This window comes from Cydia fagiglandana, chromosome 12, assembly GCF_963556715.1.
Source record: "Cydia fagiglandana chromosome 12, ilCydFagi1.1, whole genome shotgun sequence".
NCBI classification, from domain to species: domain Eukaryota; kingdom Metazoa; phylum Arthropoda; class Insecta; order Lepidoptera; family Tortricidae; genus Cydia; species Cydia fagiglandana.
The window spans coordinates 2,506,012-2,530,777 of NC_085943.1; the positions used below are offsets into that span (position 1 = coordinate 2,506,012).

At 40.2% G+C, this 24,766-nt stretch overlaps 1 protein-coding gene across 1 annotated transcript in view; it reads left to right on the plus strand.

Moving 5' to 3' along the window:
• The window catches only part of LOC134669370 (OTU domain-containing protein 7B-like), a 46,853-nt gene extending 22,657 nt beyond the window's left edge, over positions 1 to 24,196 (plus strand). The window contains exons 3-9 of the mRNA XM_063526886.1: positions 5,352 to 5,483; positions 8,151 to 8,301; positions 10,030 to 10,280; positions 11,602 to 11,846; positions 12,217 to 12,422; positions 15,039 to 15,476; positions 17,611 to 24,196. Of these exons, the coding sequence (XP_063382956.1) occupies positions 5,352 to 5,483; positions 8,151 to 8,301; positions 10,030 to 10,280; positions 11,602 to 11,846; positions 12,217 to 12,422; positions 15,039 to 15,476; positions 17,611 to 17,914 (1,727 nt within the window). The 3' untranslated portion in view covers positions 17,915 to 24,196. The remainder of the gene's footprint in view (positions 1 to 5,351; positions 5,484 to 8,150; positions 8,302 to 10,029; positions 10,281 to 11,601; positions 11,847 to 12,216; positions 12,423 to 15,038; positions 15,477 to 17,610) is intronic.
• The last annotated feature ends 570 nt before the right edge of the window (positions 24,197 to 24,766 follow it).

A 24,766-nucleotide genomic window follows, 5' to 3' on the forward strand; every position in this document is an offset into this window, starting at 1 on the left:
TTTCATACTAATACGACATTTTTCGCCGCTTTTACTAAACCTATAAGTATAGTAACATTCACCGAAATCTTTCTTCATTTTAGAAGGTATCATCTTGGGTCATCCCATTAATTTTTCGTCAAGTTCTTAAATTAGTCCTATTCTGCTTTCGTCACTCATTCTACATTCGTCACAATCGTCGGTGGCTTTCAATGTAGAATGAGTGACGAAAGCAGAATAGGACTAATTTAAGAACTTGACGAAAAACGAATGGGACGACCCAAGACGATACTTTTTAAAATATAGCTTTAGTGAGCTTCTTAATACATTTAATTGGGCCGATTTTACCAGTGTTTAATACTAAATCAACGTCCGGCAAACTATTTGGCTCTAATTTCAGGAAGCACAACACAGAGACATTCAATGACACCTTTCGACGTTTTCATACAAAAATGTCTATAGGTACCTTAGTGTTGTGAGTAACGGTCATGTCGAGGCTAAACACTCGAACCCTTAAGACTCTCGAAACGCCTCAAAGGCGTCAAAGACGATTTCTTACATCCATACGCGTAAAATAAATACAATTCTCAAACATAGTCGAGTCTTCAAGACTTACGAGTCGAATTTTTAAGCCTAAAAATAAGCGTTATTCACAACACTGACATACTTGACGTCCTGGATGTGTTCAAAATGTAAATTATAAACACTTAAACCCCCAAACAAACACGTCAGAAAACCTTATTAAACAACAATATCCTCAACACGTCAAAACAATGCATTACGCTACTCGAATGACTGATACGTCCCACGCGTCACTGTGACGATTCGGACTTATCTCAGGCCCTGTCATTCGTCCCACCATTTTAATGTGATCTTCAAATCAGTAAGAACTATGCGTAATCATAGTTCTCTGGTCCTGTTGGAATGATTAGAGCATTCTCAGGTACCTGGTTTCACGTGGTGTAGTCTTTCGTAAACATCTCGTGAGTGTTGTCGTGCGATTGTGTTTTGTTTATTATTGCTAAAAATTGTTGTTGTAAATATGATTGTGCTTCGTCACTGAAGAGTCGCCAGATTTCGTTGTTTGCTGATTTTTGAGGACCTTAATGATGGGTAAGAATTTAAAAAGAGCGCGCTTCGTTTATGTAGTAAGCTAAGCTAACCTACACGCCAGTTAGTCAACTGGCGTGTAAAGAGACGGCAGTATTATCAGTCGATAATACATTGTTGTAGCCGTAAATATCTTGAAATTTCGTTCACATATTAATGTTTTATATACATATTCCCCTAAGAGGGTCCCAGGACCTCAGATCGAAAAGTTTGGAGACCCTGACCAATTGCTCGCATTGCAATTAGCAATATGCTATTTGCCGTATTATTTTAGCCTCTGTATTATTAGTGCGTTTATAACAGACGAGTGACGTAACGTTGTTTAGGTTGCAGACGTTTTCAGCGCGCTTTTACTGGCCTCGCTTTAATTGTGATATGTGGACCGAACCTATCAAAATTCCATACAGGTCGTTAACCGTCATTTTATTGCAATTGCCTTGGGTTAGATTCGCGTATTATCGCGTATTGGACCCGGGTATGTCCTTAAACTACGTCCAAAACCACCGGTGGACGGGCAGCAGCGTCCCTCAAATTCGGTGTACTCGACTGCGATTGCCAACCCGCCTGCCAAGCGTGGCGATTATGGCATTCACCCCCCATCCGGCACGTATGGAGGTCCAAGGGGGAGGCCTATGTTCAGCAGTGGACGTCTTATGGCTGAGATGATGATGATGATGAGATTCGCGAAGTGGCTATGTAGGGTGATATTCCTCATCATCAGCTTCTGTCTACTGCGGGCGCAGCATGGTTTCATTTTTATCATCTGTCACTTTCGCACTTACATACTTGTTAGAACGTGACAGGCATGGTGACAAACGATAAAATGCGACCGTGCTACCGCCGCTGCTTTGACTATGTACATATAAGAAAATTCATAAGAGCTGGCTTGAGATTTGTACTGAACTGTCAATAATTTCGGAGAAAATCCTCGCCAGCTCGTGAAACGACCCAGATCTTCCATGGGGTGCCACTGAGCTCAATCTTCAGCTGTTGACTTGACAAAGAAGTGGATCCTTCTTGAATCTTAACGCCAATACTTAAGGGGCCCAGAGATTACCAGTTATCCGGACGATATCAGCCTGTCAGTTAAACGCAAAATTTTACAGCTCCGAACAACTGACAGGCTGATATCGTCCGGCGAACTGGTAATCTGTGGGCCCCTTTAGAATCAGTCCGACTTATCTGACTTCAGGCCATAACCGGCTTCAATTTATTATAATTCCTTAGCTTTACATCACAATGATTTATTCTGCCCGAGTGACACAAAAGGCAGTAACGTATTGATTATTGTGACCATTGATTGCCGGAGATGCGCTCCACTACTCCCATTGTTCTGCCTATATAAAGTATAAACCTATTTACCAATAGTAGGTGCTGTATCTTTAAACTACGTCCCGTGAGCTATTAGTTTAAGGCTTCCCCCACATATGTCGACGCGTAATCGGCAAAATCCGATAGGAAAAAGCTTTATGTCTGCGCAATAAAAGCGAAATAGTCGTCGTTCGACTCGTCACGTATCGGCCGGCGCGTGCCGACGCGTCAGCTGAGTTTTTGTTCTTAATGCGTGGACATAAAGCTTTTTACTATCGGATTTTGCCGAATGCGCGACGATATATCTGGGGAGACCCTAAGTCTGCTGAACATAAGCGGGAGAGCTTAAGGCCATAGAATCCAGTCAATCCAGCCTTCGAAAATAATTCGGGTCAAAAGTTTGGAACCCCAATAACCCCATGTCCCGAACAAATCACCGTTATAAATTGTTTATACGACAACGGTTTCACTCACTTGACTTGCCGCGAGCACTCGAGCCTGAGGAAGGACCCCCGACGGGCCCGAAACATGTCGCCAATAGCGACTAAAAATTCAAGTGAGTGAAACCGTTGTCGTATAAACAATTTAAAATATGTCTCACGAAAGTTTAATATCGAAAATCACCGTTATATTAAAAATTTCTTGAATTTGAAAAAAAAGGGTTAAATAAGGAAGAAGGAAAATTCTAGGTCCTTCTACGTGCAGTGAATATGTATTTACTCAATAGTTTTTTCTGAGTCTGGCTGTCCAACTCAGTTCCGTATGTCACCATTGTAGCAAAACATGCAACAAGAAACTGGGTAATAGTTTAGATAAATGTACATTGTTGACACACAAATACCTATTTGTTGTTAGTGTTGTTACATAAGTATTTAGGTACTCGTATATACTATGATGACATCAACATAAGCACATTCAAATAAACTATTTCACGCTGTTCGGAATTTGACAAAATTGCCTGCATATGTGCCTTCGGAAAGTGACTAAAATTGCGAAATTTCCACATCGAAAAATTTCTGAATCTTGTGAATCTTGTCTATTTTTTGTACGAGGTTTAAATGGTCCATTTCTAAGAAGAAAAAGGTCCTTTATTTACCGTTAAATTTCCGAGCACTTTTCCAATTATTTGGAAACTTTCAGCAACCATAACATCACGTCACGTCCCGTCCCAAGTTTGGCCATGTCACGACCTAATAAAAACATGAAACGCGCGCCAGACCTCGGAACTGCACTTTACGGATAACAAAGCGGTGCCAAAGGCATCCTTTGCTAATGCCGCCGGCATTGCCAAGTCATTGTTCGTGAAGGCTGTAGAAATGGCTCCGGGGTTGCGTCAGCCTATATTGTTTACGTTTGCTTATTGTGTGATGGTCACTACTATTAGTTGGTATAATCGTAGAGAAAAAAAAACATAGATTGCTACTCCATACATCAGTTTTGGTACCAAAAAGACTATTATTTTCATAGTCGACATCTTGCATCGAGTAGCGGATTTATCAGTACTTTAAGTAGCAGTTAGTAGCAGCTATTAATGCTCAACAACATAAGACTTTCCGGTCGGTGCTACATCTATTGTCACTTGACAGTACTACTGCCACTTAAAGTACTGATAAATCCGCTACTCGATGCTAGATGTCGACTATGAAAATAATAGTCTTTTTGGTACCAAAACGGGTGTATGGAGTGAGCACTCTTGTCTTACTATATTTCTCTATGGTATAATGGTAACGACCTTACAAAGCCGATGGTTCAGGCCATATTTACACTTTGGTCAAAAATACGTTGACCAAATTTTGTGCGGCATAGCTAAAGTTTGCGATGCAGAGCTAAAGCAGAGTGTTTAGTAAGAAAAACGTTCCAAAAAATTCTTTGTCACAATATAATATTCCACGGGAAGCAACAGTGGCTTAGCCACTCTGTAAATAAGTTTAGTCAGGTTATTACATTATTTGCACACCTACTCTCCTACTCCAGTTTATTCTCGATAACAATGTCTCCTCGCATTAATAATTACACAGACATACAGATATGATGACAGATTTAAAGGCTTGCTACACGGTCGCCGACAAGCCTTCTAACCGTCTGACCTTGGTCTGTCCTTGGACAGTTTTGGTCTAATTTTGTTGGTAACAACCGTCTACACGGTCCGGGACAGACCAAGGCCACGCGGTTTGGGGGCTTGTCGGCGACCGTGTAGCAGGCCTTTTACACGCAATCAGATAAAAATACAAGTCACGATCTAATCTCGCGCGGAAATATAATATGAATCATACACTGCGAAATAAAAATATTTCACTGTTTATTTATATTATACTATTAAAATTTCATCGCGAAAGAAAGTATCTGAAGATGAACAAGAGGATGAATCAGAGTTTTTACTGTACACTGGTTGTTTACACCATGCCGATTATATTTCAGGGCGATTCTTTTGTAAATGTAAAACTTGTCGTACTACTCGTTTACATTTGCTACTGTATCGTTAATGTATTTATTGGGGAGGAAGGAAAGGTACGGATTGGAGGGAAGACGAGGATTTCAGCCGGTCACCCGGTGTTTTGTTGAATACAAGTTAATAAAATTAATTAGTCAGTTAATCATCAACTCCAGCCAACCAAACTAACCCCGCTTGCAATCGTCACTTTGGCTTTCTAAATGGTCCTAAATGGTTTCTAATGGTCATGGTAATGGTTTTAAATGGAATAACGCTTTTGTGAGGATGTATCTTGCTCCTGGGAGCTCTCAAGCAAAGAACACAGTAAAGATGCCCACTCTAGCGTCTTTTGAGCATCGGTGTCAAGTCAGAGCTATGGAAAATTGTGTCGCTGCGTAGTAACGCCAATGTTGCGTAGAGCAGCAGCCATAGAGTTAACTTGAAGCCAAAGCTCGGTAAACGCTGGTGTGGGATCTCTCTTAGCTCTGCAAAGTCTATAATTTCATCATACTTGTTACAGAACGCGTCCTACCGCCGATGAAACCACGTGCGGGCGGTGACGTCAACGTGATCCCGGAGCGTTCAGTCAGCTCTCTGGACCTCATGTCATACTCCACGCCTTCCAACCTAGTCCTCACACCTGCTCCGGAATGTAAGTCGATACGCTCCTAATACATGTACTCGTTCTGCTGCTGATAACAAGGCGGCGACGTCAACGTGATCCCGGAGCGTTCAGTCAGCTCTCTGGACCTCATGTCGTACTCCACGCCTTCCAACCTAGTCCTCACACCTGCTCCGGGATGTAAGTCGATACGCTCCTAATACATGTACTCGTTCTGCTGCTGATAACAAGGCGGCGACGTCAACGTGATCCCGGAGCGTTCAGTCAGCTCTCTGGACCTCATGTCGTACTCCACGCCTTCCAACCTAGTCCTCACACCTGCTCCGGAATGTTATTATAATGACTCGTATACTTGGTATCGGACCTGATATTTGGTGAAGTGGGTGCTGATTATCGTCAGCCTACTCTCGTCCACTGCTGGACATAGACCTCTCCTATTGCACGCCATTGAGCACGATTTGCGGCAACTCTGATCCAGCTCTTGCCAGCCGCCTTGCGAAGGTCATCGCTCCTTCTAATCTGAGGGCGTCCTACGCTAAGTTTGTCGATGCGCGGTCTCCACTCGAGAACTCGTCTACACCAACGGTTATCGGTTCTACGGCTAATATGACCGGCCACTGCCACTTCAGCTTGCTAATCCGGTGGGCTATGTCGACGACTTTAGTTCTTTGACGGATGACTTCATTTCGAATACGATCCCTCAGAGAGACTCCGAGCATAAGCATAGCCCTTTCCATAGCTCGCTGAGCGACTTTGAATTTATGGACCAGTCCTACCGTGAGTGTCCACGTTTCGGCTCCATATGTCACTGATTGAGGTTAGGACGCACTGATTGAAGACTTTTGTCTTCAGACTCTGTGGGATTGACGACGTGAAGACTCGACGCAGCTTCCCATATGCTGCCCAGCCCAGCTGTATCCTTCTATGGGTGCTGATGTAGACCAGAAAACGTTGCCATACATACACACTGTTTGATGTTGTCTATTCTTTTTTTGGTAAAGGTTATTAGATATTCCAGAAGAGATATCATGTTCCAACCTCAGTACGACACGCCTTTAATTTGTTTTTTAATGGGTTTGAACTCCCACACTTTTTGGACCCACGCCAAATAGTCTGACGGACACATTTTATTTTTAGTTTTTATTTTTACCTATTTTAGTTTAACGCCTACGCGAAGAGCGTAAATAGCCGCATAAACAACACCATGGCTATTAAATGTCACGTCGCTATTCGTCTAAAGGCCCCAGTACACAATGGGCCATCGCCGGCCACTCCAAGGGACGCAGCCATGCGGTAGAATGAGATAGCAATATCACTTGCTCCCTCTAATGTATAAATGCGTCCCTTGGAGTGGCCGGCGATGGCCCATTGTGTACTGGGGCCTTAACAGATTTGTAGTTAAGGGGCCCACTGATTTCCAGTTCGCCGGACGATATCAGTCTGTCAGTTGTTCGGAGCCTCCTGGCCGCCGAGAGACCAAATCGATTAGTCGACAGTGCGTTACGTCTCTAAAACCACCGGGCAGGGCTCTATGAAAGTCGATAAGTTTGCTAAAAAGAGTTCAGCACACGCGATGTCTCTGCCGTTGACCTCTGTAGGTCTAGCTTTAAACTCTTACACGATTTTAAATATTACTTAGGTAGGTTATATTTTTAAGTAAATGCCTATTTATCAGGGGATCTAACAACTTTGCGAAATATAATATATAAAATCACATCAAAAACATTCTCGTCTGAAGTAAATCAGATTCAAAGTTATTAAGTTACTGAAAGTAAATAATGGAGTTGGATACATGATTTTTACATTATAATATTGTAATCTATTGAAAAATTTTGTAACTACAAGGCGTTGATCCCGAGCCGTTTCGTTTGCCCAACGATGCGATGTGCGAATATGGAGTGTATTATCGGTTAACAATAGGGAATATTAGGCAAAGCTCTGCGTAGCTAGTGTGTGCTCCCGGTACTGGTTTTCTATATACAAAAACAGTACCGGAACCGGGAATTCCCGGTTCTCGCCATACAAACCGGGAGCATTCCCTAGGTAGCACCACTAGCACATAGAGTAAACAAACCTCATTGACACATCATGCGTTACTACGTCAATCACGTGGCCTACGGTGAAACACTACAATCGAAAGTTCGATTTCTGCCTCTATCACTCTTGCGTATTCGATCGATAGAGAGGCAGATAAAGAGATTTCGATTTTCGCGTTTCGCGGTAAGCCACCTGTAAACAAACCGCCTTGGTGCATCGATGTCATAGTAAAAACTTGTCAAAAAAACTGTTTAAAGTCCTAGTATAAGGTACAGTATGTATAAGTTACTCTATGGTTTACTAAACAAATTAGTGCTGCACTCTGGCGGCAGAAAATTGCAGTAATACTCCCTATTGCGACGTATTATTAGCAGGCGTGGCTCACTCCGCGATTTCGTCACTTTGCTACAGGTAGCTAAAAGTACATCCGTTCGACCCCAATTTTGGGGTTTGCCATGAGCCACGCGTGGCGCTGCCGCCACCTAGCGGCCATATCTGTGCTGATCGTGACAGGCGAGTTTTGTTAGAGAGTGAGTCTTCTGCACCTAGTACTATTATTTATTCTGTGGTATTAGCCAGATCTGGACTTTTTCAAATTTCAATGTTAAACGTACCTTTAAGGCCTAATATTTACAGAATTAATTTTAAATATTGTCCCAGGCCGAAAGCTGTCCCGCGGCATATCCCGTGCGACGGACAATGAGGGTCTGGTGTGGGCGCTCCGCAGCAACACAGAGCCTGACCTGCAGACCCTGAGCTCCGAACACATATTGCTGCTGCCAGATATATCCATATATCCACCGGAGTTCAGGTAACTATTATCAATGGGGAGACACTCCTTCGGTCGAGCTCGGGTCCGATCGGCTCAGCATTGCTCCGAGCAATTATTGGGGTTGGCACCATTTGACTTACTTTTGCATGCACGACATAAGATAATCACTTGAATTTTGACAACTTTAAATAACCGAAAGGGATAGTGCCATATATTAGAAAGGGACAGCATGATTCGACCCTGAACCGCTGTCAAACTTCAGGTTTGTAGGAAGTGTCCTTTCTGTACGGTAGTACTATTATTTATTCTGTGCTATTATGCAGATGGATATTAAACAACTAAGGGACGGTTGCACCAAACGGTCTGTCACCGGCTGATTGCCATTGATTTGTCTGTTAAATGTGGATAGTGCAAGGCCTTAAGTTCATAAACTAATAATTTAAGAAATAATTATTTATGGACTTGCTGTGACAAGTACTGTTTTTTTTTATTATTCGACTACGAGGCAAAATAAAGAAATATCTAGAATACTTCGCTGACTTTATCAGTACAAAATACTAATATTATAAATATATATTTTTATTATTATAAAGGCGAAATTGTGTCTGTCTATCTGTCTGTTATCTCTTCACGCTTAAGCCGCTTAACCGATTTAGTTGAAATTTGGTATAGAGATAGTTTGAGTCCCGGGAAAGGACATAGGATAGTTTTTATGTCGGAAATCATCTCTCAAGAGAGTGCAAAGGGGGGTGGAATTGAAAGAGTTAATGAATTGCCTAAAAATTGAAGTAAGCAATTGAATGATTGCTATTAGCATTATCCATCAGGCGCTATACCTACTTTAGCTGCTGTCACTAATTCCACGCAGACGAAGTCGCGAGCAAAAGCTAGTATGTTCTATAAAACTAACTCCCATACCTGTTAGTCTTCAGAAAATTCACGTGTGTACCGTACAACGATAGATAATTTCGTGGAATGCTCCATAACATGAGCATTGAGAACCTACTTTTTGCAAATCTGCTTAAGGGGCCCACAGATTACCAGTTAGCCGGACGATATCAGCCTGTCAGTTGTTCGGAGCTGTCAAATTTTGCGTTTAACTGACAGGCCGATATCGTCCGGCGAACTGGTAATCAGTGGGCCCCTTTAAAGTGAAACAAACACCGAAGTCACCTGTCCATTGAATCACCTAACGGAACCCGCACATGACGTATCGTCGCGTTCTAAAATATAGTTTGGCATAAAATCAATTTCGGCGGGCACGCGACGACCGCCGGTGAACTTTGTATTTTGTTTTTAGTAAACAAAGAAGTATTCATGAGTCGACATGATGACAGTGTTTTCTTTTTTATGTTTGACCTTAGATAATACTGGCTGGTGTAGTTTTGAAAGGGTTCGTTGTATTGAGCTTATGAATTTGATTATGGGACAAAAAATACAAGGCCCCTTTATTTATTAAAGTCGACGCTTGGTATTAATTTTAGCATAACATTTAATTAGCCTAGCATTTAAGATGTGCGGATGCACAAGCATGTAGGTTGTACAAAATACTTAAGTGCCTACAAAATTAAATGACTTACCTAATTTTAAGTATATTTTAATTTTTGTAGGTAATATTTTAAAGGATCAATAACACTTTGTCTTGAAGGTCAACAAAGTTAGGTCCAAATTAGGTTTTTTTTGTTTTATTACACTATTAAAAGTCCCCAAACATTAAGCTAAATTGTTTCCAAAAAAAACATATCCAAACAAATATATTTATTCCAGAACATTCATCGAAAAGGACCTCCTTGAGACAGCCACACTACACACATTAGAGTCTTCCGGTATCCTCAACTGGTGGCGGCAAGGGCGCGTACCCGGCGCCCCTAGACTTCTACCATTAGCCACGTCAGGAGACGGGAACTGTTTGCCTCATGCGGCCTCATTGGCTGCTTATGGATTCCATGACAGACTGCTTGCGTTAAGGACGAAGGTCCAAGCGTTGCTTTGCGGGGAAGGCGGGGATGCTCTCACAAGTAAGTAACCTAAATTAGTAAAATAGCTTCTACCTCTAGCTACGTCAGGAGATGGGAACTGTTTGCCTCATGCAGCGTCATTGGCTGCTTATGGATTCCATGACAGACTGCTTGCGTTGAGGACTAAGGTCCAAGCGTTGCTTTGCGGGGAAGGCGGAGATGCTCTCACAAGTAAGTAGTAAACTAGCTTCTTCCTCTGGTTACGTCAGGAGATGGGAATTGTCTGCCTCATGCGGCCTCATTGGCTGCTTATGGATTCCATGACAGACTCCTTGCGTTGAGGAGTAAAGTCCAAGCGTTGCTGTGTGGGGAAGGCTGAGATGCTCTCACAAGTAAGTAGTAAACTAGCTTCTTCCTCTAGTTACGTCAGGAGATGGGAATTGTCTGCCTCATGCGGCCTCATTGGCTGCTTATGGATTCCATGACAGACTGCTTGCGTTGAGGACTAAGGTCCAAGCGTCGCTTTGCGGGGAAGGCGGAGATGCTCTCACAAGTAAGTAGTAAACTAGCTTCTTCCTCTAGCTACGTCAGAAGATGGGAATTGTCTGCCTCATGCGGCCTCATTGGCTGCTTATGGATTCCATGACAGACTGTTTGCGTTGAGGACGAAAGTCCAAGCATTGCTTTGCGGGGAAGCCGGGGATGCTCTCACAAGTAAGGAACTTAAATTAGTAAAATAGCTTCTACCTCTAGCTACGTCAGGAGATGGGAACTGTTTGCCTCATGCGGCCTCATTGGCTGCTTATGGATTCCATGACAGACTGTTAGCGGTAAGGACAAAAGTCCAAGCGTTGCTTTGCGGGGAAGGCGGAGATGCTCTCACAAGTAAGTAACTTAAACGGTTGCCGCGATGCTCCTACCACTAGCTACGTCTGGAGATGGGAATTGTCTGCCTCATGCGGTCTCATTGGCTGCTTATGGGAATCCATAAGACCATGACAGACTGCTTGCGTTGAGCACTAAGGTCCAAGCGTCGCTTTGCGGGGAGCGCATAGACTATGCGTTCACAAGTGCCTAGACCGCTTCCTAAACTGATCCCTGATGCTTCTACCACTAGTTACATCAGGAGATGGCAACTGTTTGTCTTATGTTAGCCGCTTATGGTTTTAATGATAGACTGTTGGCGTTCAGGACGAAAGTTCATACGTAACATGGGAAAAGAAGGGGTAACATTATAGATAAAGGAAATATTCCCCAATTATATGAACCACCAGTCCTTATGGTCAATTTTTCAAACAGCTAGATTAGTACATAGTTTTGAAAAAATGTCTAAAGTTATCCCTATGTCCCCAGTACTTGACAGTACCCTGACGTGTTCCAGATGCCATAAAACGGCGCTGGCGCTGGTCGGAAAGCCTCTCCCTCCGCAGCGCGGGCCTCACCCCCTCCGAGGCGGAGTGGGAGCGCGAGTGGCAGGACGCCGTGCGCGCCGCCTCCGCGCAGCCGCGCCCCAAGCCCGCTCCCAGCGCGGCCCCGCATTATGACGGCTTGGAGCAGTTACATGTGTTTGCTTTGGCACATGTTATGAGAAGACCTGTCATTGTCTTTGCTGACGTCGCTTTAAGGGTGAGTTTTAAACGAGTCTAGTCCAAAAGCCTTTCCCTCCGCAGCGCGGGCCTCACCCCCTCCGAGGCCGATAGGGAGCGCGAATGACAAAATGCCGAGAACTAGCTGAGAAAACCTACCATTGAGTTAGCGTGTGTTAAGTGTCAGTATTTATTTAGTATCCATGCGGCAAATATCACTAGATTTTGACCACGGTAACTCTGCACAATCTTGGCAGGAAGAATGTATACAAACATATTAGGGATATGTTTGTAAGCTCCATACTTAGCATGAAAACTTAGCGTGGTCCGACTCTATAATACGAAATATTCGAGCAGTAGTGACAATGTCAACCATAATAAGCATATAAAAAATAATTTCCAATTTGCAGGATTTCCGTGGGGACCCAGTAGCCCCCATCCCATTCGGTGGCATCTACCTCCCGCTCGAGCTAGAGCCGGCCGCCTGCAGCAAAGCACCCATATTGCTGGCTTACGACGCCGGCCATTTTTCGGCGTTAGTTCCCTGCGAGCCGTTACCCACTGACGGGGCCAGAGTGCCACTTGAAGACAGCACTGGGACCGCGATGCCTATCAGGTGAGGCCGTGAAATAAGGGAATACAGACAAAGTAAATTAAAGACAGCGCGGTTGCCATGAGCATCTTACGAGCCGGCGTACTATGGCGCACGTGACGTGCTGCGAGGGGTTACTTTCCCTTCCCGGCCTAGGCCGAAAATGTTGTACGAGGATCCATTACCGGCGCATTTCCTTGAAACATTTGCAACATGATGTTTCGCATCCTATTATCGCGAATATATTAACTATTGAATTATTTGTCCATATCCTACAACGACTTTTATTTGGTATGCAAACATAAGACCAGATACGGCAAGCAATCTTTCTGTTAATGAGTAAATTTTTATAGGAGTTGCCCCTGTAATTAGTCATTTGGCTAACCTCTGCTTCCATACTGGAATTTTCCCAGCCCCACTTAAACAGTCCATTGTTACGCCAGTGTACAAGAATGGGGAAAAAGATGATCCCAATAATTATAGACCTATTTCTGTACTTCCCGCCATTTCCAAAGTTATTGAAAAACTAATTAATAAACGACTTTTATCATATCTGAGTAAATTCGACATTATTTCTGACTATCAATATGGCTTTCGACAAAACAGATCCACAGAAGATGCAATCCTTGCTTTGACTAACTTAATTACAAATAAATTACTTAGATAGTGGTAACAAATGTATAGCAGTGTTTCTTGATTTAAAGAAGGCGTTTGATACTGTGTCTCTTCCCAGTCTTGTACACAAATTGGAATGCATAGGAATAAGAGGACTTCCGCTAAAATTGCTGAGTGACTACTTGCATGGACGAACTCAGAAAGTGAAAATAGGGGACTTCGTAAGCCACGAAACTGATATAACCTTTGGCGTCCCGCAGGGAAGCGTACTTGGTCCCACACTATTCTTAATTTATATCAATGACTTGACTAACCTTAAAATTAAACATGGACACATTGTCTCTTACGCTGATGATACTGCCCTAGTTTTCGAAGGTCGATCTTGGAAATCAGTTTTTGAAACTGCAGAGGCTGAGCTGAATAGGGTGGCCACCTGGCTAAGAAGTAACCTCCTAACGCTTAATGTCAATAAAACTAATTACATATGCTTTAGTAAATATAACAGTAATCAACCGAAAGTTAATCTCAAACTGACAATACACACATGTCTCCAACACGATAGTCAATGTGAATGCAAAGCAATAGAGAAGGTTAGTTCTACTAAATACCTAGGTATAATGTTAGATCAGCGTCTGTCGTGGAATATACACATTGAGTATGTCAATACTAGAATAAGAAAATTAATTTGGTTATTTAAAATACTCAGACACATCGCTCACAAAAAACTCCTCAATCAACTGTACACAATAGCACAATCTGTTATGGTTTATTGTATTAATGTCTGGGGAGGGGCAATAAAAAGTAAGTTTATAGAAGTTGAAAGAGCGCAGCGCTGCCTGTTGAAAATTATGTATTTTAAGCCGTTCAGATTTTCAACTAGCGAACTTTATGAAATTAGTGACCAATTGTCAATGAGAAAATTGTATGTGCTAAGCGCTACTTTGAAATTACACAGAAATATTGAATTTAAACCTATGCTCACTTCGCGGAGACGTAAACCTAGAGTAATTTCACAATCTAAATTTAAATCTATGTTTGCAAAAAGACAGTACGCTGCACAATCTGCATATATCTACAACACAATCAATAATAAGTTAGGTATTTATGAATTACAATACCGTAGGTGTAAAATAGTGCTTACTGAGTGGCTAAAACAAATGGGCTATGAAGGAACCGAATTATTATTATACAAGGCTTCATCATAAAACTTAGTTACCCCAAGCTCACAAACACACAGACTAACTTACTTAATATGCATATTGGTTTTTTAATTTTAAAAATAGTCTATTTTATTTTTGGCTGATTTCACTTAATGTAATTTAAATATAATGTTATTTGATTTAATTTAATTTAGTTAGCTAATACTTAGTAACAATCTAATGTAATTGATTTTAGCCTAAATTTAATTTAATTTCTTTTATCTATTAATTTAATTAGAATTAAATTTTTTTGTGCTACATTAATTTGGATGCTTTTATATGAATTTTAATGTAATATTATTTAATTTAATTTAATTTGCATGTTTCCTGTACTATAGTAATATAGTGACAATGCTAATTTTAGAGGAGCGGGATTTCCTGCCACAAGTATTTCATATGCTTACTAGGAAATTCCAACCTTGATTCTTATTTTGTAAATGGTATGAACGAAATAAATCATTTTCATTTTCATTTTCATTTCATTTCCTCTACTCAAAATAAATTATTTCACACCGTACACAGAATAAAGCACCTGATAATAATCAGAAAAATATAGGCAGCAGTTATTTTTAAGCACTATTTATATTTAATATATCCGATTGAAATATAAAAAGTAGGTGAGTTGACTGTGACGTCACTACATTAGTTTTCATATAAATTCCATGTTAGCAAATCGTTTTGACAGTTCTAAAAAAGAAGCTGATTTATAGTAGGAATGTAGCCTATTGACAATATTGTAAAAATGTTTTTTTCGGTGCATACAATTAATTACATTACCATATTTGGTTGAACGAGACTATTTCAACGTATCCGTTTATAATTTTAGATTCAACGTGGACCCCGGCGAAGATTTCCGCTGGGACACCGAACCGGACCAGAAAACCATAAACAACCTCCTTCCCGACGAATACCAGCGTTCAGCCATGATGGCGGCATACCTCGACCTAGAACGAGTCGAATGCCTCTCCCAAAACCCTCCGCCAGAAGAACTTAGAAGATCTTTAGACGCTTTATCGACGAAAAGCTCAAAACAGTTGAATTCCGTGGCTAAACAATTTGGAAGTATAGGACGGTCTATGAGCAGTAAATTGAAGAAGAATTTCGGTTCGATGGCGAAATTAACGGGGAAGAGTCAGAGTAATCCAGAGGAGGGGTTGATGAGGAGGCAGAGTACGTGTGAGGTGTTGTGCTGTAGGGTGCTGGCGGCTAGAGCACCAGTTCAGGAGGAAATGGTGAAGAATTACCTTAATGAGACGTGGATTAGGTGAGTTTTTAATATTATTTTCATACATTTTAATCGATTAAGAAGATTCTGAAGGGATCAGGTAAGATCTTTAGACGCACTATCACCAAGAGCTTAAAACAGTTGAATTCCGTGGCTAAACAGTTTGGAAGTATAGGACGGTCTATGAGTAGTAAACTGAAGAAAAATTTTGGGTCTATGGCGAAATTAACGGGGAAGAGTCAGAGTAATCCAGAGGAGGGGTTGATGAGGAGACAGAGTACGTGTGAGGTGTTGTGCTGTAGGGTGCTGGCGGCTAGAGCACCAGTTCAGGAGGAAATGGTGAAGAATTACCTTAATGAGACGTGGATTAGGTGAGTTTTTAATATTATTTTCATACAGTTTAATCGATTAAGAAGATTCTGAAGGGATCAGGTAAGATCTTTAGACGCACTATCACCAAGAGCTTAAAACAGTTGAATTCCGTGGCTAAACAATTTGGAAGTATAGGACGGTCTATGAGCAGTAAATTGAAGAAGAATTTCGGTTCTATGGCGAAATTAACGGGGAAGAGTCAGAGTAATCCAGAGGAGGGATTGATGAGGAGGCAGAGTACGTGTGAGGTGTTGTGCTGTAGGGTGCTGGCGGCTAGAGCACCCGTGCAAGAGGAGATGGTGAAGAATTACCTTAATGAGACGTGGATTAGGTGAGTTTTTAATATTATTTAATACAGTAAAACCGCTTTAGAAGATTCTGAAGGGATCGGGTAAGATTTTTAGACATACCAAGAGCCAAGAGCTCAAAACAGTTGAATTCCGTGGCTAAACAATTTGGGAGTATAGGACGGTCTATGAGCAGTAAATTGAAGAAGTATTTCGGTTCGATGGCGAAATTAACGGGGAAGAGTCAGAGTAATCCAGAGGAGAGGTTGATGAGGAGGCAGAGTACGTGTGAGGTGTTGTGCTGTAAGGTGCTGGCGGCTAGAGCACCAGTTCAGGAGGAAATGGTGAAGAATTACCTTAATGAGACGTGGATTAGGTGAGTTTTTAATATTATTTAATACAGTAAAACCGCTTTAGAAGATTCTGAAGGGATCAGGTAAGATTTTTAGACGTACTATCACCAAGAGCTTAAAACAGTTGAATTCCGTGGCTAAACAGTTTGGGAGTATAGGACGGTCTATGAGTAGTAAACTGAAGAAGAAATTTGGGTCTATGACGAAATTAACGAGGAAGAGTCAGAGTAATCCAGAGGAGGGGTTAAAAGATTCTGAAGGGACCAGGTAAGATTTTTAGACGTGCTATCATAAAGAACTCAAAACAATTGAATTCCGTGGCTAAACAATTTGGAAGTATAGGACGGTCTATGAGCAGTAGTAGACGGGTGCTGGCGGCAAGAGCACCAGTTCAAGAGGAAATGGTGAAGAATTATCTTAATTAGACGTAGATTAGGTGAGTTTTTTTTCTAGCAAAATCGAAATTCTTTTGGTAGTCAATGAGGGGGTACTACGAGTAGTAAGTTGAAGAAAAATAATATATGACTTTGTGTTTTTTAATTAATATTTTTTATGATATTATATCGACGAAAACTGATTTCGAAAGCTTTTGCCTGTGATTTCCGTGAGTTCGTATAGAAGTTATAACGCGCTCAATCTCACTTTTTCCTCTTTAATGGTGGTTTATAAGGATTGATTTGAATTTATTTTCCATAGTGTAGTTAATGAAATATGTTTTAGATTTTAAGGTAACCAGAGGCTCGGCGTTAGTTGTTTTCCATTAAATACTTCGTTTTTTGTGAGTACGGGAATCCTACATTCTGTTAGTCAGTATCCGAAACGTAATCGTTTTATTGGGGTTCTGTACCCAAAGGGTAAAAACAGGATCCTATTACTAAGGATTTCGTCGTCCGTCTGTCTGTTCGTTATTAGGTCGTATCTTATGAACCGTGAATAGCTAGGCAGTTGAAATTTTTATAGAGTATGTGTTTCTGTTGCCGCTATAATAATAAATACTAAAAACAGAATATAATTAATGTTTAAGAAGCTCCCATACAACAAACGTGATTATTTGCCGCTTTCGTGTAGGTGGTATGGAATCTTTCGTGCGCGAGTCCGATTCGTACCGTGACCGGTTTTATTTGAATGTAGCCGTACCCTAACAGGTGTTCTCCATTCCAGCTTCACGTCGGAGAAGAGCCGTCGCTCGCAGCCCTCCCCCCCGCCCCCCTCGGTCCCCCGCTACGGCACGGGGCGCTCGCAGTTCTACGCCGACGCCGGCGCCGTCTCCCACGAGCGCGTCGGCACGCTCTCCCACAGGTCCGCCAAGCCCGCCCCCGATCGGACGCTCTACCTCTCCAAGTCCACGTTCTATGATGACCGCCCGCCGTCACCGAAGCCCTGTAAGGCCCAGCTGTGTATGTACTACGGGAGTCCCGAGAATAATGATTACTGCTCGAGGTGCTCGAGACTTCAGTATGATTGAGCGCTTCCTAGTGGTGTTGCGGATTTTTGTAGTCTCGACTCGAGTCATGTTTGATAATTTAAAAAATATCTAAAGTGTTCAAATTCTTTTTTGTGTTGTAGTAGAGCAAAAGAAATCGTTCGTACGTGCAAAAAAAATTACAACGATTTCGACCAAAATTCCTATAACGAACAAAAAAATAAAGTCATTCTCCCGACTATTTTGGAATTCTCACAAAAGATAGAAAATGTAAGTACTTTTTAAATTTCGGGAAAAAGTTTGTAATTCAGATAACCCTGTTACCTGAGCTACAAACTTTTTCTTTATTAGATACTTACCTAAAAATTGCATAATCGATTTTAACACTATAAAATAATTAAAAAAAAAACCAAACCCTTCCCATAATTCAATATAAAACGTATGAAAAAAACATACCCCCACTCATACAAAAATTATTTCAAGAACACCAAGAATTCTAAGAATAAAAATTTAAATCCGCAACATTGCTTTCAAATATCAGAGTTTTCTAGTTCCGTTAGATTATAATAATTTAAGATAAGAGAGAATAGTAAAGTCATATTGGGAATTCTTAAAATATGTTCTCTTTCTAATAAACAATATCAAAGTAACATATAAGAGCAAACATTTTTATCCTTAACGTTTATAAAACATTTGGGATTTCCGCTAGAACTTCAAAATGGCGAAGTCTTGAGAATATTTTTTGTTTTTTGCTTATGAATGTTGTTTAAAGTGTTAAATTGACAGCTTATTATGCAATTAACTAACTTATAGTCAATTTGTAAAATCTATATAAGCTATCACTTTACTAAAAAAACTACCAAATAACGTCATGCTTACGAGCACACTTTTGACATCAAAACAATCATAAATAAGCGATGATGGCAGCCATTTTATTAAAAAAAAAAAAGAACTATCATTGCTCCCATTTTTGTTAGAGATAATATGTTATATCATTCCACGGGCTTTCCCGTACAATCGCTTTTTATTTCCTGTTTTGCGACTTTTTTTTCGGCATTTAAACCAGGCGATTATTTTCCTGTGCATATTTTTTACCATTTGTGATAGAAAAGGAAAGTCTTATACATACCTGCAAATCTTCAAAAAATTCGCGTTTGTACGGGACGAACGGTAGACAATGTCATGGAATGCTCCTATTGTTTATTTAAAAATAGGAATATAAAATATCTAATAGAAAAAGGATTCAATCTTGTTTTGAAAATACATGTAGGACTAAAGGTTGCGTTCAGTATTATGAAATGTTACAATTAAAATAAGCAAAATACAAATTAGACTCCTACATACATGTACAATTTAATATGTTTGTTTAGAGACAATGTAATTTAAGAATTCCCAATATATGGATAAAGCAGTTATATTTTTATGAGGCAAACTATTTTCGTACATTCATGAAAATGTAGTTATAAGCTCGTTATAAGATTCTAATAGGATAAGTCTTCAAAATTTCAAATTACCGTGATAAGATTAACTCATTTCTTTATACTTTTTTAATTAAATCACGTGTTTTCCCATCCACATTAACCCTTTAACCGTTATATAGAGAGAGAAGTGGTTTTTCTATTTTTATTCAATTGTAAAAAAAACAACAAAATATGTCGGTTACAAAGTTAGCGTAGTAACAGAAGCCGTCATGTGATTATAATTCCTTATGTCCTTATGTTATATAAAAAAATAAAAAGTTATTGATTGTATAGGAGGTGTTCATCAGATCAGGGTCATTGTTTTGAAATTTGTACTTCTTCCAATTTAAGAATTTTTATGTATTTTATACTCAGAATTATTACAAGCTGTTTCGGTCCTAATAGGAGAAAAAAAACACATTTTTTTTTCCTATTAGATCTTGAGAAAGATCTTGTGATTCTGAATATAATGAACATAAAAATTTCCAAATATAAAAAAAGTGTAGTGTACACTCATCGTCGTATAGTAAATACCATCCAAAGTATTTGTGGTGTATGTGTACTTATCCTGGCAGGTTATCCTGGTATCCTGGTTATATCCTGACAGGGTCGCCATGTACGGATGGATGTTTTAATAAATAAAATAGAATATTGATTACATGTGTTTATTGGTCAAACACAACTTACAGACTAACTCGATACATGATTGATACATAGCTTATATAATAAGTACATAAGTACACATACACCACATATTCAAATAGTTCGGCGCACAGTACACAAATACTATGGTGTACCGAACTATTTGAATACTTTGTATGCTACCTACTATATTACGCTGAATGTACAACTTTAATTAAAATGGCTCATTAAATTTAAAAAACTTTTTTTCTTAGATATCTTCCACTATATTTGATAAAATGCAATGTTTAAGCGACTGGATATGGAACAAGTGCCAAAAGTGGCTTACAATATTTAACTGGCAATTTCAGTTTTTAGAGAACAGAGTCGGCTTTTACCGGTTCAACGCCGACAAGGGGAGACCCTTACCCGCCATTAAATTTGCCAAAAAATTGGGTTATGTATGATGATTTAAAAAAAATCTGCAAATCACAATGGACGCAATTAGCGAGAAAAAATGTTAACATTTCACATGTTATTTTTGAAAAACGTAATGTTTCAAAAAAAAGCAGGCAAAAAATATACTGAGATGAGAAGTCATTAAATATGAACCATGGAACCTTATCAATATCATTATCACAGCAAATTAATTATGTCTATTGATATTAAAGTCTTGTAGTTTTATAGTTATATTATAGTGAAAGAGTTAATATAATTATCATGTTGAGGTGTTTTGTTCACCATTCTACCTCAAGCGCAGCAAATAATATTATAAACATAACGGTTATTGTTATTCCGAATATATTTTATCGAGTTTTGTTATTGAATAACCACAGAAGAAATATCTATCAATTTTAAACCTTTTTGCCTAGAAATAAAGTACCAAATTGTGTACATATTTATGTGGGTCATTAATGTCAATATACTCATTATATTGTGATTAGGGTTGCCGTATGGAAAAAAATAATCGTCATCCTAAAAATCCTGACATTTTCTGCTCGGTCAATTCCCTAATAAATCCTGAGATATCAGGGAAAATCCTGACGTATGGCAACCCTAATTGTGATGCCCGCTACACACTATGCACACACGCTATGGTATTTGTACAAATATGGCTGCGTTATTTATCTCAACGATATTAAGGGAAGAGATATTATTTAGTTCTTAGACAACTTACCAATATTGTACGCCTTTGTAAGGCAGGATACGGAAAACATCAATATACCCACCCATAACCATACAATAAATATATTTAAATTTTTGAGATTTCGACGAATATTGCGAAGTGTTTTAGCATGTTAAATAGTATACATTTCATTTCAGTCCCTTAAAAAATCCTGCATAAAAGTTGGTACTTATTTCAAATTCTACTATATTATCTTGAAATTGAAATTCTATATTATCAGGGTAAACCTGGGCCCATTTCTCGAACGGTATTAGACTAATATTATTAGTCCACAAACTGTCAAATTGTATGGGTTGCTATGACAACACACTTATTTATTTAGTCGTATGGCACAAGTACATAATATAGGCAATAAATTAACAATTAAAATTACAACAAAAGAATTATTAAGTCAGATGTCAACATTCAGTGTGTTCAGCCATGCGGCTGCATGGGTTGTGAGATGAAGGAGGTCTTCAGGTGGTCCAGAGTATGAATGCAGAGGGCAGCGCTGGATAATGTGTTCCATGGTTTGGGCCTCTTCACCACATTCACACAAGGCTGAGTCCTTCCATCCCCACCTGTGCAAGAGGTAGTTGCACCGGCCGTGTCCCGTTCTAAGTCTGTTCAAGCGACACCATTGCTGTCTAGGAAGATCAAAACCGGCAAGTCGATGCGCCGGGTTAACAACTCTCGAGTCCACATTTGCGGCGCACCATTCATTTTCCCAGGCTTCAGAGACGTCAAAACCTTGCACATTCTGAGCATAAGGAGGGCGTCGGGACTTCAAGCGCTGATGTGGTGGGCAGCAGAACTCTCGGTGGATTGGTAAAGAGCTATTTGATCTGATTTTCTCAGCCTCTCTCGATAGCGCTTGCCTCCTACGCAAATGTGGCGGAGCTATATTGCACAGAGTTGGCAGCCAGGGTGTGGGTGTCGACTTGATGGTTCCTGAGATGCAACGCATCGTGTCGTTTAGTTTTGTATCCACTTTAGCTACGTGTGCGCTTTCTAGCCACACAGGAGCGCAGTATTCAGCGGCAGAATATACTAGGGCAATGCCAGTGGTACGCAGGCATTCGGCGGATGCTCCCCATGATGTGCCACACAACCTGTGCAGGATGTTATTTCGCGAAGCTAGCTTGAGTGAGAGTTTGGTGAGATGCTCCTTGTACGTAAGTGATCTATCAAGGGTGACTCCAAGGTATTTAGGGCATTGGTTATACCGTAGCTTTTCGCCGTTGAAATACACCGTAGGTTGGTAGTTAGCCATTTGGTTACTCAGATGGAAACATGTTACCTCCGTCTTGCTCACGCTAGGAATTAGTCGCCAAACCCTAAAATATTCCGCCAGCCTGCCCAGATCCGCTGTAAGGGTTTTTTCTCCAGAAGTAAAGGATTTGCTTTGTGCGACCAGTGCTATGTCATCTGCGTAGATAAATTTATTAGCTTCCGTTGATGGTAGGTCGTGGATGTAAAGATTAAAGAGCTTTGGTGCCAACACTGATCCCTGTGGCAGACCATTATTCAGTTTCCGTCTTTTACTTCTGGAATTGCCTAAGAAAACCTCAAATTCCCGTTCACTTAACATGCTATTAATGAGATCCGCTACCTCTCTGCTTGGAATAGCGTTGAGCACTTTGCTCATGAGGCCTTGTTTCCACACTGTGTCATAAGCAGCTGTCAAGTCTATAAAAACGGCTGTGGACTTGAGCGCTTTTTGGTATCCAGCTTCGATGTGAGTCGTAAGGGCTAAAACTTGATCCGTGCAACTTCTTGCAGGTCGGAATCCAGCTTGTTCAGGAGGGGTGACAGCCTCAATGAACGGCTCTATTCTGGTCAAAAGAACACGTTCAAGGAGTTTCAGTGTGCAGCTAAGAAGTGCGATTGGTCGATAGCTCTCTGCTTGATTTTCCGGTTTTCCCGGCTTCAGTACTGCGACCACCTTTGACATTTTAAACTCTCGTGGAAGTCGGTTGTGCCGGAGAGTGAAAGAAAACAGTGTCGTAAGCCAGCTTATTGCACCTGGGCCCATGTGCTGAATGAAATCGTTATAGACCCCGTCTGGGCCTGCAGCCTTGTTGGTTTTTAATGTTTTAATAGCTCTCGTTATTTCGCCGATTTCAAACGGTCTGGAAATGTGTTGGTTTTTTGGAGAGCTCTCTTTAAGAGATTTGAGAGACAACACACTAATAATATTAGACTAATATCCTTCGAGAAATGGGCCGGTGTTGTCACGTATTAGAGTTTAATTCGATATTAGAATCAACGAGCTTCGATATACCCGTCCTTGTTTGCCTGGTTCGAAAATGTGAAACATAATATTGATCTTCTAGTCTTATACTTAGAATAGATAATATATGCGAGTGATCTAGATTAAGTACGTTTAAGTATTATACAGGTAAACCATTTTTAAAATGCACGCACCCCGAGTAAGTAATCTTATATACCGTACAGCTAACTCTCACTAGCACAGCGGCGCTTTTGTTGTTTGTGGGTTACTTCAGTGAAAGTGAAATTCTATTATATATTAATTTACAAAAAAAAATATGTTGTGAAGGAAATATGGTTCAACTTTTTGAAATCGAACGTAAGAAAAGAAATGCAACTCTATTCCAATTGAAAATGGTTTAAATTACATTGAAGTGATTATTACTACCGGTAGGACCGTGAGCCGTACGAGGATATTACAATGCACCTACGAGCGTAGGTGCTCTAGAGAGGCGTGCATTTTTAAAATGGTTAACCTCAACAGGTGTGTTCCCTGTCATATTTTCGAATTTTATTGTTTGTGTCATTTCGATTTTATTGTTTTTTTATGTCATCTCCAGTTTTGTTATCTTTATTGTTAGTATGTGAGTAAAATAGCCTTAAACAGTTAAAGATCTATTTACGACTTATGGTGAGAACATGACAATGCCTTTAACTAAAAGCTTGTAAGTTAAGGGTTCATTCAGATGTATACTAATCTATCTAATAAATAAAATTTAAAACAGAGCTATGTAAATGTTATATTTTTTCATGTAACAATAGAGGCAGCATATCATGTTTTGTAGAAATACAATAATTTTATGACTACGAATTGTTTTATTTTACCCGGAATTGTAGCTTTAGATTGTTAACTAACTGTATATCGGTGGACCTTATGCCTTTTGTAATAAGGTCCATCGATGTACAGTTAGGAGTGTTGCTGTTTGTATAAAGCCTCGTCTCCATGTTGCGCGGCAAATCATTGAACATAGTGATGGGTTAAATCGAAAAAATTTCAAACCGAATAAATCGACTCTGATTTAAACTCAAATCGGTTTGCAAACCGATTTGGCCAAGTCGATTTAACTGCTACTTTTTAAGTATCAGTAATAGTTCAAACCGCTCCGTAGTCACTTGGTTTTGAGTCGAGGAAATTGAATTGTCAATTTTACGCTTTGTTCGATCCTTAGAATCCTTAGACTAACACGACAGCAAAAACTTTGACTTATACCTTTTGTAATATTTTTTTACTTTTCGTTGCGCGGTAAATCACAATTTTATAATTTCTAAAGCTAAAACGGGAAAGCACTATACGAGCAAGCAGGAAAGGGCGTGCGGTCTCGTGCGATTTCATGTCATTGCCGCGAATTCGTTGAGTTAGTAAATCGACGCGGCACA